The sequence below is a fragment of the Cotesia typhae genome, unplaced genomic scaffold (assembly GCF_013202065.1).
Source record: "Cotesia typhae breed Kobodo isofemale line unplaced genomic scaffold, CoteBio_Ctyphae contig_4, whole genome shotgun sequence".
NCBI classification, from domain to species: Eukaryota; Metazoa; Arthropoda; class Insecta; order Hymenoptera; family Braconidae; genus Cotesia; species Cotesia typhae.
Window position 1 is genome coordinate 7,361,431 of NW_027423748.1, and position 16,587 is coordinate 7,378,017.

Sequence of the window (16,587 nt, forward strand, 5' to 3'; positions counted from 1 at the left end):
ACTTCCATGTTCAAATGAAAAAAAATTGAATCTCAATTGTTTCAATGTAATTTACACGTTGAAGGGTCTAACTAAATTTATGAGGTCATTAGAATATGTGCTTACTTTAGTCAGTGATTTTTTCATAAATCAAGGGTAGATGTTACTTTTCATTGAAATTTAATCTCTAAAAATGGTAATAAGCTATGTTTTATATGCCATTAAAGGAGAAAAGTTAAACTTTATGGGATTTAACAAATTTAATAACTGTGAAAGTTCACCAAAATTTATCGAGCTTTAAAAAAAATTTTTTAATCATGCAAATGTACACTTACTTCCAAAAATTAAACATCATAACTTTCCAGCATATGTGAATGAAATCGACCGCACTTAATTCATTCTGATACTAGGTATTCATTCTATTTGCTAACAGGTTAATTAATATTCTCAAAGTTAGATTATATTATAATTATAATATTCAATGAAAACAAGTTAATAAACTTTTAGTTATAACTTGAAACTTGTAATGAACAATATTGTTTCAATTTTATATTGGAGAATACATAATTTATACTCTCGATTTATAAATATGGTAATTTCTATGATAAAAAAGTGCAATTGCACGGATCTAAAAAAAAAAAAACTTACAAATAGAAAAAACGACATAAAGTCATCAATATTATAATAGTCAGTCAGCTCCATTTCATTTTATGCTGGCTATAAAGTTTTTCCTTACTTCTTTCTTTTAAATCCCAGGGAAAATGTCCAGACCAGCAAATGTATTGTAAGAGTCAACTGCAATTTTATTGACTAGAACATATAATTTAAATATTGTCGCAATAATATTTCACAAAAGAATTATTAAAAAAGAAAAAAATAAAAATAAAAGCTTATGTAAATTGAGTGAAGAAAATAAAATAAAAATAAAATTACGCAATGATATGAAATTAATTTGCAAACAATTGTATTGAGTAACTATTTTATTTTTCCACTATATATATATACAATTTCATTCGTTTTTATAATTAGAAAAAATTAATACTAATAACTAATAACTAAATATACATTTTTTTACATTAAAAACAATTAGTAAATTTAAATTAATTTTTTTGGTCGATGCATATTAACAAGTAAAGTTCATTTTTATTCCCGTGAAATTATAAAATTTAATAGAATATATTATAAAAGAGCATGAATATTTTTACTTTATTTTAAAAATGTTTGCGACCAATATTTATAATAATTTGTTTATTGAACTGGAATTACAAAAAAAAATTTATTTCACGAATAATTAGCATAGATATGTACTTGTGTTTTTATTTCATAATTTTCTACGATCGGTTAAAAATAAGTTTATCTTAATCAAACCTTGATTTTATTTCCGATAGCAAAATTATTCTACAGGACACTTGATTATTGAACAATGAATAAAATACGGATTTTCGAATTTCAGACAACATGCTAAATTTTATTTATCCATCTGATGTATCGGTGAGTTATTTTATTTTTTATCGAAAGAAATATTCAGCAAAGAACTTTTTATTAAACATTTGATTAGAATTTTAAACTGTTGATTATTTTCGCTTCACACATATTTTTTTTTTTTTTTAATTTAAATTAATCATGTCTTGAAAATTTACTTATAAATACATCGATTAAAATTTTTACAAATTAAAATCTTTTTAAAAATATTTTAAACTCAAGCATTCGTTAACAAAGTAATTGAATTGGAATTTCCTCAGCATTATTACATTAGTAGAATTCGTGAAGTACGCAAATGGTTCAACCCACTCAAAGTCTATCTTGTTAAATATCTCCCCTAAATTTTCCACATGACTACAAGAACGTTAAGTAATTTTAGTATAAAATAAAAAAAATACGTTGGAAAGATTAACCTTTTTATAACTGACATTGAATTTTCTATCGACAGTCGAGCGGAAGAGGCCGGGGCTCGTGAGCCGTCATCCGCTGATTCGATATTTTCTATTCTATTTTCTTAGGTAAATTATTCTGCCATAAATTTTTGTTATAATATTCACAAATTCACTCATCATCCATCTATCTTCTTATTTCAAATATTTTTAACACCTAATAACATTCATTATATTTTAAAATTTATACTGAATTTTTTAATAATATAATAACAATTATTCCTAGTACAATTTACATTTATTTACTAACGTTAATAATAATTTATATATGTAACATAACATTATATATATTTTTTTAATTATGGATACTATATAATTACTTTTTTTTTATAGATATTTTTTTCTATTTACATTTTAATTACTCTAGATTATACATTAATTGACATTCGCATTTTCGGTGGCATTGCATAATATTTAAATATTAAAAAATATAAATAGAGACTTAAATTATAAACAAAAAAATGTACTCTTACTTAATCAATGATTTTTTTTTATTTTTATTATTGTTAAATATATATAAATTTTCTTAAAGACGAAAAATAAAATTTACTAATTTTTTGAACGATAAAATAAATAAAAATAATTATTTTTCCAAATAAAAATAAAGCACAAGGGTTTTTCAAGATGAAACATAAATGTGAACGGATGGAAACGCAATTTCATTGTTGAGCGTAGAAGATGATAATAGCCCGAGGATATTTGATACGACCGGCAATACGGAAGGTTTCATACCAATATCAAGGAGACCGTAAACCAGAATTAACGCCTGATAATCACCTGCGTAAGCCTTCATTTTATAATTAGTCATCAATTAAACCGTCATCTTCATCGTAAATGATAAGATAACAATCATTTGAACTAGAAATAAATTAGGAGATGAGGAATGAGAGTAATAACTACTTTTCATTGATTTATAACTAAATCAAGCAAGTATTTCAAACAACGATGTAGTACTTTTACAAGGGTGTGAAATCCTCGTAATCTCAAAGACTATAAATGTGAAATCTTTTATTGCAACGATTCTCTGACTTGCACTTCCTATGAACTTTATACGCAGCTTAAGGCCTTATGTAAGTCTCAAAGAAGCTATTGACTTGAGAACTTTTTCTGTGTAGCGTAAAAAACCTATTTAAAGTAAGCCCACTGGGGAATTTCTTTATCACGTCTTCATTCTAGTAAAATCTGCATTTTTTTCTTTATCAATTTAAAAAAAAAAAAAATTTATTTTAAAAAAATTGAGTCCTAACTTTTAAAGTTGATAAAAATATTCATTGACACTTTATACCTCGGAGCTTTTAAAGTAAATTAAAATTTCTTAAAAAAAAAAAAATCAATGATTCAAAAAAAAAAAAAAGGTTAAATTTTATTTGCTCTTAAAAAAAACTTTATGGGTAAAATATATTTAATCGTCTTATCAACATGTACGTAAAAATTTGAGGAAAAAAAATTTATCGGGAAATAATATTATGCGTAAAATAAAAAGTAAATTACTTTTCTACTTTCTATTTTATATTATTTAATTTTTTTGCGTTTTACTCTTTATTCCACTTAACTTTTCTCTCTACATTCACTGTACTGATATCGTAGGAAAATAAATCCCTTGGCAACACTGCTCCCTACCTATCTGATTGCGCCGATTTATTGCGGTAAAAAAAAAAAAAAAGGGAAAAAGTAAGTTGAAAAAAAAGAATAATAAAATAAAATAAAATAAGGAAAAAAAAAAGTTAAAATATTGATACGTTATTCAGTGAGTTTATAAAAGTTTTAAAGTAATATTACCTTTGTACGGGGTCGTTAAACATAAACCATAATAAATAATAAATATGGACCGTGTTACGAAATTAAAAAGTTCGGGTATCCAAGACTTGATAGGAAGCATTATTAATGGGAGTTGTCCAGCATGATTAAAGCACGTCAAGTGAACAAATTGCTCGAGATGGTTCTACAGAATTGGGGAACGTGCTATCACGTTATCTTGTCTATAAACACATACAGAGGAATATGTCCTATCGATATTTTACTTTCGATAATCAATTTTCATATATATATGTTAATTGCTTGAGAGAAAAGGACTTTGGAATAATATTAACGCTGAAATGCTCATGCATGATAATGTGTAATCGGTATAAATAATACTGTTGTAATTTCTTCATCCGTCTCTGTACATATTCCATTTTGATTGAGGCGAATGCAATAGTGTGTAGTTTAATTATTAACACGAAGTAATTGATATTTATTTTTAATTTATTCTGGCGTAAATAATAATATTAATTTAAATTATCTTTTTTCATCTGAGAAAATAAATTTTCACGAGCGAGCGGTTGGATCTAAAGCGTAAGAGTAAGATCTACGCTTTACTTCTCGAACTGGAGTCCAAGCGTGGGTTCGAACCCTAACGTAGCTAGGGCAAATTAAGTACAATAAGTAAGTCGGCCGCAACCGTACCCGCAACTGGGTAGTTATTAAAAAGGTAACGAATGTTAAGATCCTGTTTCAAGACCAAAGCCCGAATAAAGAAGATATATTAGTGCGAGAAAATATTAATATCGGAGGTAATAATTTTTTTGGTTGGACGGAGGGAATTATTTGTTTTTGGGTTTTAATTATTTTTATTAACTGGAAATACTAGGAGACTTTATTAACTTAAATTAAATTAATTAGTAAATATTGGTGAGAGATAGTAATAAATTTTGGACAAATTTTAAATTTTGCGAGCTTAATAAATTGTAATATTTAATTTTTTTATTTTTGGCAATAATTTGTAGAAATAAATTTATAAAATAAAAATAAAATTTAATGATTAAGGAAGAATACATTTTTATTTATTTTTAAAAAATTTTTTGAATAAAAAAAAATATATTGAAATAGAAATTAGCAAAAAATTATTTATTTCACTGAAAGCGTTCCATTTATCTGAAATGAAAAGAAGAAAAAAAAAGGTTAAGTATATATTTACTGAAAATAAAGAAAAAAGTTTATCTGCTTTGCAAATATTCGCTTCTTCAATATTCTTTATTTATTTTTGAGTTTTCTTAGATTTTCCTTCTAGTCACGTACGTATCTATTGATCTATACTCTTTTTTAAATAAGTTTTTCTTCGTAGGTCGAATTTACCAAAGATAACGGAAAAGAAGAGCTAAATTAAATAAAATTGTAAATTCTGTCACACTTTTATAGCAGAGTCAACTTTTATAAATTTTATTCGTTGTTTGAATCCTTCATCGATTATTCATAGCTTGGGGTTTTTTAAAAGCCAATAAATAGTGAAGAGGCCAACGATAAGTTTTGAATTGCTAAATAATTTTTTAAGATATTTTAGTGCATCATATTCTTCTGTTAAAGCTTTGTAAAACTTAACAAAGGGCGAATTGTTGAAATGAAATTTTTTTTTTTTTATTTTAAAAACTTAATTACGCGTACAATATGGCATATGGCTATAGAATATATCATATATCATGGTACTACATTTAATTTTATACAAGCTGTTTCTGTGCGCGGTATTACTATGACTATAAATCAATGCTGGATATTGAAAATCATACCGTCAATATCCAATTGTTCATCCAGAATATCAACAGCCAATTTTGCTAAAAGTGATCAATGGCAGAATAACAACAATGATGAAAACGAATTTTAATCAATAAAGTAGATAGTATGAAATTCATTTTTTGTAAGCTGTACTTTTTACATACGATTACAATTTTGTATCCGCTCAATTTCATGGGTTGGTAATAATTTTTCAAACAGATATCGAGTCGGAAATTTGCATTATTATATCAGCAAGCGTATCATTTTTGACGGTAAATTAATTTATAATGAATTTTTTACAACACAATTTATAATTGCAACTAATTTTTTGTGTTTTATTAATATTTTTTAATTGAAAAATTTTTTTTTTTATTAAAAGAAGAATTTAAAACTTTAAATTTATTTTTCACTTTTTAGTAAAAAAATATAAACTTGTGTTGAATCATTGGCGAAAATTATTGCTAAAAATACTCAAATAAGTCAAAAATATTTTTTTTTATCTACGATGAATTTTTCTAAATTTGGAAAAACATTTTTAAGTCACTGCTTTGTTTATTACGTTAAATTTATTTTATCCCTTTATCTATAAATGCAATGAGTAAATTCTAATGATATCATCATCAGAGCATTAGAAACTTCTACTTTTGAAATGGTATCCCATTTTACATTTTACTGGGTTATCCATACATGCTTTTACTATTTGTAACTTTGATGCAGCTAACAAGCTAAAAGGAAAGCGGCGTTAAACGAGCAGAAGTAAAAAACCAATCCTAAAAGATTACGTCTGTCGTTTTCCATCTAGATATTCGCGTAAAATATCCAACTTGGCTTTACCAAACGGAATCTCGTAAGCTAGAGAATGAAAGTTGAAGCGTTGATAATTTTGTGCTCAACATAATACTTTATTATCATTATATTTTTATTATTTCACAACTTTTGGTTCAAGAGCAATAAATTACGCTCCATCATTTTTGTTTATTAAGAAAAATTAATTGTCATCTGAATATGTGAAAAAATTTTTTTACTTTCAAATATAATACAGCGAACAAATGATAAAACATTTGTCTTGTTTTCTGTCTCTGTGATGACAGCAAAGGGTTTGTCCCCACAAGATGATTTGCTACTCTAATAAAAGTGTTGTTTATGCTAAAATACATCAACTGATTTGAAAGCGGAATGACATTAATCAGAAAGTAATAAGTAGATATTTTATTCTCTTAGTTGTGTTAAAAAAAAAAATAATGTTTGGATAGAAAAATTTTAAAACTTAAATCCAAACAATATAAATGTTAATGATTACAATTGTGTAGGATTCGAATAAGTCTATGTTTTATATTGCTTTTTTATTTGACAAGTTTGATCTTTATTAGGTACTTGCTCGAAGCGTATTTTATTGTATTTTAAAGTGAAATAAAAAATAATTAATGAACTTTATGCATTTAAATGTAATTCAAATTTATCGTGTTGACTTTACCTCGAAATAGCTTCGAGTAAAATTTAAGTAAAATAAATAAAACTGAGGTATGAAGCAAAACATGGTTTTGTATTTAGAAGGTACTCTGACGTAACTCGGAGTTATAACTCAATTCTTCGACTATTTTTGGTGCCTTTGTAATTATTAAAATTATATGATTATGGTGGAATTTTTTTTAAAAGATATTGAAGAATAATCAAAACTAGCAACTTTGTAGTCACTATGTGACTGGTGTGACTTGTGAACTATAAATAAATAAAATTTTGCTTTATTAAATAATGACTTTTGTCAAATTTCATTGTAATTTTTTAACTATTGACGATTTTGAAGATATAAGCTTATCCCGATGTTGCGCTCATCAAGAGCTTTCATTTGAGTACCCACATGCATTTTTGATATATTTTTCATATATACATATTTATAATATATATAAATATATGAAAAATTGAAGTGGGTATTCTAATAAAAGGTTTTGATGAGTGTAATGTCGGGATGAGCTTATTTCTTTAAAAATGTCAATAGTTCAGAAGATACAAGGTCATTTCTTAATTATGTATCTAGAAATACAGATTCGATATTAATTGAAAATATTTTAAAGTAACTCATCTAATTATTTTCTCACAAGACCTCGTATCTCAAAAATAAAAAATTTTAAGGCAACTTGCAAGAAATTCAAAAAACTTTGAAAAAATATTTATAATGATGATAATAATAATCATTTCAGCGAAACAAAATTTTTTGAGCGAAAAACAGTTTTATCTTGTTAAACACACATTTTCATAATATTTATAATTAATTTTAATAACGCATTTATAATTAATTATCAATTTTTATTTTCAGATAATGTTCATCTTTTTGGGTTGAAATTTTTAACGATAAAAATTTGAGATACATGGTTGCGTTAAAAGCCTTAAATTGATAAAATATATTTACTTTGTTGTGACAGTATGATATGTGACATAACATAACGGAAGAACAAGCTTAAATTTTGCAATATCATATTATCGTTAAGGTCAAAATAAAAATGGAAAACTAATCAAAGATAATATCTTGAAATAAATAAAGTCGAATAGAATTCGATCATAAAAAAAGGACATGTAATATGATATCGAGTGTAGTTTACCGTAAAACATATATAATTCTTTTCTTAACATTGTCTCGAAGAAATTTCGTTTTATTTGACAAACTCTAGGCTCCCCATATCTTTCATGAGTATCAAACTGATTGATGTATTATTCCTTTTACGCTCACTATCTTCCTTACAACTTGAAAAAAGTATTTATCATTGTATCGCATTATGTTTTATTAATGTTTTTTGTAGAGAAGGTTCCCCAGCAAAGTGGAGTACATCGGAAAATATGAAGCATACCTTTAATATTTTCAGACTCTCTAATGTAAGCGAATATCTTCAAACCCGAGACCTCTTTCTTTACTCCAGGACCCTTCGAGGAGACCCGGAGTAGTATGGTCCTAGTACAACATTGTCTAGTCATCGTCATTCGTTTCTTTGTATTAATTATTTATGCTCAGTAACCCTCTTACCGAGTAAACAATAATCGCGTTCGGTAAATTTATTTATTATAAAAGTTTTTCCGATCTCAATAAATCGATTTTCAGTCAGTTATAATTTTTTTAGTACTTTTTTTTGGATCCAAGGAAAAATTTTTTTGTGTTGAAAAAAAAAGTTGAAAATTTTACATGGTAATTGTTCATTTTAATTAATCGTAAATATTTTCTTAGAGTTCGTCTTTTATTAATTGTACTTTTGTTTCATTTTCCGGGGCTCTCTAACTTAATTTAATATTTATTTTTATGTTATGAAAATTAATTATTAATTGAGCAATTAAATAATGAAGTGCACTTTGATATTTAATTTAGAAAAATACAATATACCAGCATTCAAAAAGTTCATTTAATTACTTCTGTATATTGTGTGCAAGCGTTGCAAAAATGAATAATATAATTATGTTATACAAAATATATTTTATATATCAGCTATTGTTCGGCGAACAGTAATTGATTATTATTTTTTAAGCAATGTTAATTTATTTTATCAAAAAAATAAAATTTTTTATGATTTCTTTTTAATTATTTAATTATTTAAAAAAATTATATATAAATAAATTTATAAAAATTATAAATGCAATTTTTAAAAATATTTTTTAAATTAAATAAAATAATTATTCATTTAAAATTATAATTTTGAATTTGAAATTTAATTTTTTAAACAATGTCGTAATTCTTCCAAAATTTTTTTTACTGTCTGAAATTCCTGTGAAAGACTTTTCAAATAAAAAAAAAAAAAAATATCAATCAACGCAATGTCCATATAATTGCAAACATTGACATGAAACAAGTTTTCACATTAAAGAAAAAGTTATTACTGAGAACAATAGTCTTTGATGCAATCAATGGTAACATTTAAATCCAACGGATGAAATAGATAGTTTCTCTCAAAGAGAGTGCTTGAAGGAGTTTCTCTCTATAACTGTAGGACACTACATAACAAATTTAATACCCTTTGACCCAAACTTAATTAATTTAAAGAAATTTCAAAAGCTCAGCTTAACATTATTACAAATTCCACAAGAACTAATTGAATGAAAAAAACAACAAATAATTGAATCGTTTTACTAAAATAAATATTTCAATCAAGCAAAGTATTAAAAGTCAATTGGTGTCCTTGTAAAATTTTTCATATCAGAGAATTGAAAACATTCTACGCGTGATATGAAAGAAGAAAAAGAGCGTAACTCATTATTTCCGGATTAACAAAAATTTTGATAGTAAAATCCGCACCAATTATTTTTCAATCAATCAATTGAACAATGCAACGCACATATTTGGTAATCAAAAATTATTTTTTTCTCGTTAATCGTCATAGATCAAAGCAATTAGTTTTTTCAATTGAGAACATAAAATACGAGTTGAGATAATCTTCAGCTTGCAATTTTAGTACAAAAAACTGATTAGTAACTTCTGATCTCAATTTCGCTACAAAAAAAAAATTTCAATAAAAAAAATAATTTTTTTTTTTTTATTTTATAAAGATGGGAGGATTTATTTTATTTAAACACAGATACTGATGTACGTGAGGTAAAAAAGTATAACGAGAAAAGTTTAACAATTATCATAAGATATTTATGTGAGCACTCATCTTCTTGAGTTAAGTGTACGAGAATTTACCAAATAATGACTTATATGCTAAAAATAAACTAAATTACGTAATAAAACGCAGTTGATGTTTTCCTCTTTTATTGCAGTTAGTATTACGAAAATTAATTTACTTTCAAAGTATTGATCGCAATACATTTCCGTGATGATAAAAAAAGAAAAATAAAAAAACGTTGAGACTATTTATAAACCAACACGTTTTTCCTTTATTATTTCCCTTTTTTCCCTACCTCTATATACCATAAAATTTCGTAACAATGCCACTCAGACTATACTCTTCAATCAGACGATTACAATATATACGAACCAAGTAATTTCTTATTTCGACCCTCCTATCCCTTCTATCTGCCATTTTGGTGATCAGAGAAAAGCATACCGATATATTACTCTTAATTTACGCTTGCTTATGAACTACAATAGATATTTCAGTTCCTGATACTTGCATTTTAAATCAAGCTCCTCAAATTTTAACGAGCAAAAACAATTAACAAAATCCCTATAAATTAATTACTAAAAAAAAAAAATTAAGTTATTAAGTTAAGTCGATGAACCTTCTTGTTTTATTATTTTAAATTTTTTCACCCCGTAAAAAAAAAAAAAAAAGTACTTGAACTAGAAATAATAAATTTTTTTTTAAATATTAATACCCTACAAGGTCGGGAGTGTTTTACGAGCAAAAGTCTCGTGAAATAGTGAAATTTTTTATATTTTATGGATTCGCTTAAAAATATTTTACTAAGTTGGCTCGACAGTGGTGATAGTTTCCTTTTTTTTTTTTTTTTCTTCAAATAAATAGAGGTACGGGAATTTATACTTTAAAAAATTAGCAAAGCTTAAAAGTTTTTCGAGGACAAAAAATGAAATGAAAAATTGTTTTTAAAAAAATAAAGATTTTCCATAAAAATAAAAATTCAATAATAATTGCTAACTTATAAAAATAGCATACCTAAAGTATGTCACCACTACTAGCAGCTCTGGTAGTCTTCGTAGGAGGTCCAATTCCTTGAGGATTATATCTTGGTCTACAGTAAATTATTTTCCTAAAGGCTTTGCGAAAGTTTTCACTCAGAAAAGCATACAGAATGGGATTGACGCAGCTATTCATGTACGCCAACACGTGACTAGCGATTTGGAACATCACTGACGCAGTTGACAGCGGATAAAAGTCTAGTGATTTTGCCACTAATATCAACTGCAACAAATTAAATAAAAGGGATTCAATTCAATTAAATTTTACATGTTATTTTTGTGCATGGAAAAATTTATAAAATAAAAATTAGAACCGACCTGAAGAGGACACCAACAAAAGGCGAAAACTCCAACTACGACAATTACAAGCCGAGTTATTCTCCTTCTACCCCGGCGACTTTCAGCACTGGTACGTGCGCCCCGCCACAGTCTTATGAGCATGCATATGTAGAGACCACATATGAGCGTTAAAGGGATCACGTAGCTCAATAAAAAAAATGTTACTTGAAAAACCACTCGATCGTCGAGGCGAATTCGACACATCATTTGGTTTGGTCTAGGACTACTACTTGGTCGCTGTAATGACGGATAAATCTGCAGAAATTAACTACCGAGTTCCTTGAACCTTTTCACGTAATTTTGAGAACTTCTGGAGATATTTTTATTTTTTATAATGAATAATATTCTGTTTGGAGTATTGATAGTATGATTAATTATTTTAATTGTAGAAAGAAGGACTTTTTTAATGTAAATTATTTAGAATTTAGTTTTGATTCAATATTGAGCATTGTATCGACTTCTGTTAAAAAAATTCGTTTAAAAATAAGTAATATATAAAAATAAATAATATACGTATAAAAATATATTTTTAATAGCTAACTTTTGGCTGGCTTTCGTGAATATTTTATAAATTTTAACTATAATTAAAATACATGTATAGAAATATTAAGAAATTTATTAAAAATTATATAATAGTTCCATAACTATATTTTTTATAGAATTTGAAAAATATTTTTGCACATATGTTTTTAATCTATTTAAATTATAATGAAAACAATACAAAAAATCGAGCAAAAGTTGCTCTAAAAAAAAAAATTCACTCGATTTTCACAAGAGAAAAATTCTTAAATCAAGAAAATCATTTTTAAGAGTGCCATTTTCTTAAATTATGATGAAACATTTTTTAATCCAGTAAAGTTTCATGGGGGTAAAATTTCATGGGGGTATTGTGACTTCTCCATCAACTTAATCATATAAATTCTATCGTCTCATTTATAAAACAATTACAAAAGTCTAATCTTTAGTTTGATCCCACCTTCTTCTTTCTTAAAAAAAATAACAAAACTTTTGCAATAAGAATCAATCTTAGAATTAAATCTCAAAAAATTAGTTAGTTTCACTGATTTGCATTGTGACTATTTACTTCAGCATGTATCAAAACTAAATTCTGAATAATTTACATAAAAAAGTCTTTCTCCCTACAATTACGTGAATACTCAGCTCACAATAAAGCTTCGCTTGATGTAATAAATACAGTACGGATTAAAGATGAATCTATGCCCAGAAGTTCTTGGTAGGAATAAAAAAGAATGACTCACCTCACCGTGGATAATAAGCACGGGAATAGACGCTGTTAGAATAATTAACCACGCAAAACAAGTCGCCAGGAAAGCGTGGTTTTCTGTTCTCACAGTCATGGAGGCTATTGGATGTACGACTGCCAAGTACCTTGCATAAAACAAAAAGTTTCTTTGTTATTATTATACTTGATAATACCTTTTCTGACAACTTATATATACGCAACTTATATCAAGGGTACTCTTAGGGCAAGTGGGTATTAAGTTACTCCCCAATTGTTTAAGTTTAATCGTTCACACGTGAAGCTTTACCAGAGATAAGGATAAAACAATTTTACAGTTACTATTATCAAGATTATGTGCTATTGATTTTTTTGTGTTTACAGACAACAGATGGTACGCTCGGTAAGATTGAATAAACATCGTATTACGAGGATAGCTCGAGGTGATTATTTACGTCCATGAAAGAATCATGATAATTTATATTAGGGTAAGATAATAAATGTATGTAATATTATACATGGCTTCCAATATCACTCTATAAATAAATATCTCATTAAAACGATCAAATTCAATCTTATGGAATTTCAAGTTATTTTTCTTCCGAAGAAATCCGAGGGAATTTTTTTTTTTTTTTTTTTTTTTAGTTATTACGCTTAAATTTAGATTTATTGTTAATTGAATCTGTTATTTAATTATGATTTATGTATTTATTTTTTTAATTTAGCATTAAATTTTTTTAACTGTAAAATTTGTCGTCGAAAATTCTTTAATTAAACAAAATTTGTTTAAATCGAAAAAAATTTTTTTACTCAAATCAAGACGATAAAACTTTTCAAAATTATTTTTTTGGGTCAAGAATTTTTGTTTTGAATCAAGCTTACTTTTTTTTTAATTTACAATCACATTTTTTATCAAAAAGCTCTATTTTTTTTTGTTTTCAATTAACAATAATTTTTTTTTGTTAAGGATTTTATTTTCTTGACTTAAAAAAATGGTTCTTCATTACAAATATCGATATTCACTTTATAAAAAAAAAAAAAATGTATTGAAACATATTTTTAAAAATATATAAATAAAAAAAAATCAATTAGCTTTTTTTTAGCGCAGGATTCAATTCAAAAGTTCATTTTTATAGAAATTGATTAAAAAAACAGGATTAAAAACTTGTTCTAAAAATATAGAGTTGTTACAGTTGAAACTTCTACGGCAGAGTATCCTTCTTTGCATTTTAAATTATATTCGTACATAACAATGACCCTTTAAGTTATAATGAGCCATTAAGAAAATTACAATAGACATAATTTTGCAGTACTTATTCAAGAGGCTAATTAAAGCCTCGGGAGGTGTTAAATGTATGACTAAAACTTTTTTGTATAAGTCATGCTCATAATTTCTAGCAATGCTAATTTTTTTTTTTTATAATTAGAATTGTAAGAGAAGAAAAATATAAAAATCAAAGTGAAAATTTGTAGAATATATATACCACTCGCACGATGAATTTAACCCTCAGCAGCCCTACATCTTTCGTTTTCTAAATCAGTTTCATTGGGGCTTGCGTAATCCTGCATATTTAAACGATCGCAACTTTGACATGACAGAAATAATACCTTATTTTTTTTTTTTTTTTTTTTTTTTTTTTTTTATTAATACCTTGAGTAAAGTTAGAAGAAAAACTGTCAGAAGTATTGATGAATTGTAAACATTTAATGAATTAATTTAACAATTAATAAACCGGTGTTGAAACTTGAGAAAAAATAAATTTTCTTGAAGAAAACTGTTTAGCATAAAAAATTAATAAAAACGTTTTAGAAGTCATCCAATTTTTGATTCTTTTCTCGAAAAAAAATTTTGTAATTTCTGCAAAATTTTTCGTAAAAAAAATTTTTTATTTTAACAAACTTAAAAAAAAAAATTCGAATCCTGGATAAGTTTTTTTTTTTTTTTTTTTTTTTTTCAAATTTTCCGATTTTTAAAATTATAATCACAAAAATAAAACTCACCTGTCAAGGCTCATCAGAACAAGAGTGTAGACACTAGCGCATACAGTGACAATAATTAAATATTGTACAATTTTGCACCAAGTGTCACCAAACGGCCAGTACAAAAGGATGTAATCCGTAGCAGTAAATGGTATACAAAATATTACAAAGAGCAAATCAGCAATAGCCAGATTGATGATTAAAATATTAGTGGTCGATCTCATTCCGGGGTTCAACGCGACTACAATTACCACCAGTGAATTGCCTACTAATCCCAGTAACCCAATAATCCCGAAAAATATAGGCACAACCACTTTTACCATGCTTTCATTAAGCTCTCCAGTAGAAGGATACTCATCACAGTTTAGATCCATCGATGTACAGTTCGTAGTGTTGATGCTCGTATCCCACCACCGGGAACTATTTTGATTTGAAAAACCGTCCATTTCTTCCAGCGTTACTTTTGTTTCACGGTATTAAAAATTTATTAATAAAAGTTGGGCTGCTTTGTAAATCTTTAGCGGTAACTTATATTGCCGCTTTAGGATTAGCTTTAATTCTAAGTACAATATTGTATCATTCTTAAGATTGTTTACTATCAAGTAATATTATTATTATGTCTTCTTAATTTTAGACACATATATTTCTTTACAATGATAAAAATAAATTATTATCATCGATGTACTTTAAATACTTAAAAATATTCATTTTATTACTTCAATGGATATAAAAGCATGAGTGATAAATATTTGCCTTGGATTTTTCGTTGTTTTCCTTGGGTCCAATTCAAACATTCCGAATTTTTTTTTTCCACTGATAAATTATCATTTGTATTGATTTAGATCTTTATTTAGCGTACAAGACTTGCCAAATAAAATACCTCCCGGTGCGTATAAATTCGAGGCATTGTTAATCAAAATCAACAAAGATTAACTTAAGAATATAAATAAAACAAAATATTTTTATAAATATAAATTTAGTCAGTAAAAAAAATTTTGCGAATTTATTAATCGTAAAATAGAATTCGTTATTGATTTTTTATCTATCTATTTGCTGGATATTGGTACAGGTGGGTGGACTATTAATAAACTACAAACTATTTTAAAATTTAAACAGTCCAGCTAATTCTCGAGGATCTTGATCGGTGAAAAGTTTATCTCCAAGTAATAAATACGAAACAGCTTTGGTAAACTACCTTCGGGTAAACTTTGTTTAAGCTTCGTGTGAGGATATTTGGATTACACTTTACGAGGAAATGAAACAAATACAAAGCTTTCAGAGTTCTATTGTTGTTCTAATGAAAGTTAATTAATAAAACCGTATCTTTTAATCAAGAACAAAGATTTTTTACAACAAAGTCTTTAGAAAACACTCTTTGTTTTTATGTTGTTTCGCTTTTTCAGGATCCATGTTTACAAAGGTTTTGTTCAGGGTAACAAAGTGACCGCTGATTAGTAACCCTATTGCCCTTCAATTATTGAGTAATTGGAAAAAAGACGAGGTTCTATTAAAATACTCATGCTTTGTCATTTTTAGCGGAACTTTCTCTGAAATTAACTTTTCACATACACTTGAATTCTTTGACAGTTCAAAAATAATTTTTTCATAATTTTCCGATGCTTTTTTTCATTTTTTTTTTTTTTTTTTTTTTAAAGTTTTGTATGAAATTAATAAAAAAAAAAAAAAATTATTGATTAGACACAATTTTTTTTTCGTATAAAAAATCAAAAATTTGAAACACTCAGTAACTAAAAAAATTATTTTTATGACACTGCCTGATATAAAAACATAAATTGTCACACTGATTGTCACGTGCTTAGTCGTGTTTTTTACTGAAGGTAGTTTTTGATACCTTGGTATTAAGTGAAGTAAGTTGACGGTAGGACGCGTCAGGACGAAGTGATTCAGTAGTCGGGCCACAACTGCCGCCGACTTTTAAATGAGTGTCGACGATCGCGCCGTCGTAATAGCTC

The 16,587-nt window shown here is 26.4% G+C and overlaps 1 protein-coding gene across 2 annotated transcripts; it reads right to left on the minus strand.

Moving 5' to 3' along the window:
- Positions 1-1,568: 1,568 nt before the first annotated feature.
- On the minus strand, positions 1,569-16,482 carry Asta-r1 (allatostatin A receptor 1). Of its 2 annotated transcripts, none has more exons than XM_074242922.1 (5): positions 14,636-16,482; positions 12,654-12,783; positions 11,374-11,631; positions 11,033-11,278; positions 1,569-4,823 (listed from the first exon to the last, which is right to left on the minus strand). In XM_074242922.1, exons 1-4 carry the CDS (start codon positions 15,058-15,060, stop codon positions 11,033-11,035), a joined length of 1,059 nt encoding a protein of 352 aa, XP_074099023.1. In that variant the 5' UTR covers positions 15,061-16,482; the 3' UTR covers positions 1,569-4,823. The 2 variants fall into 2 exon arrangements, with proteins under 2 accessions (XP_074099023.1, XP_074099022.1); XM_074242921.1 differs by having other exon boundaries at positions 11,374-11,649.
- Positions 16,483-16,587: the final 105 nt, after the last annotated feature.

What these genes read in the sequence shown, in the direction of transcription:
- Asta-r1 (XM_074242921.1), bottom strand. Translation starts at nt 15,060, where the DNA reads ATGGACGGTTTTTCAAATCAAAATAGTTCCCGGTGGTGGGATACGAGC. An exon ending in GTTCTGATGAGCCTTGACAG is followed by an intron (nt 12,784 to 14,635) that starts GTGAGTTTTATT and finishes GTTTTATGCAAG; the next exon opens with GTACTTGGCAGTCGTACATC. An exon ending in TGCTTATTATCCACGGTGAG is followed by an intron (nt 11,650 to 12,653) that starts GTGAGTCATTCT and finishes TAATTTCTGCAG; the next exon opens with ATTTATCCGTCATTACAGCG.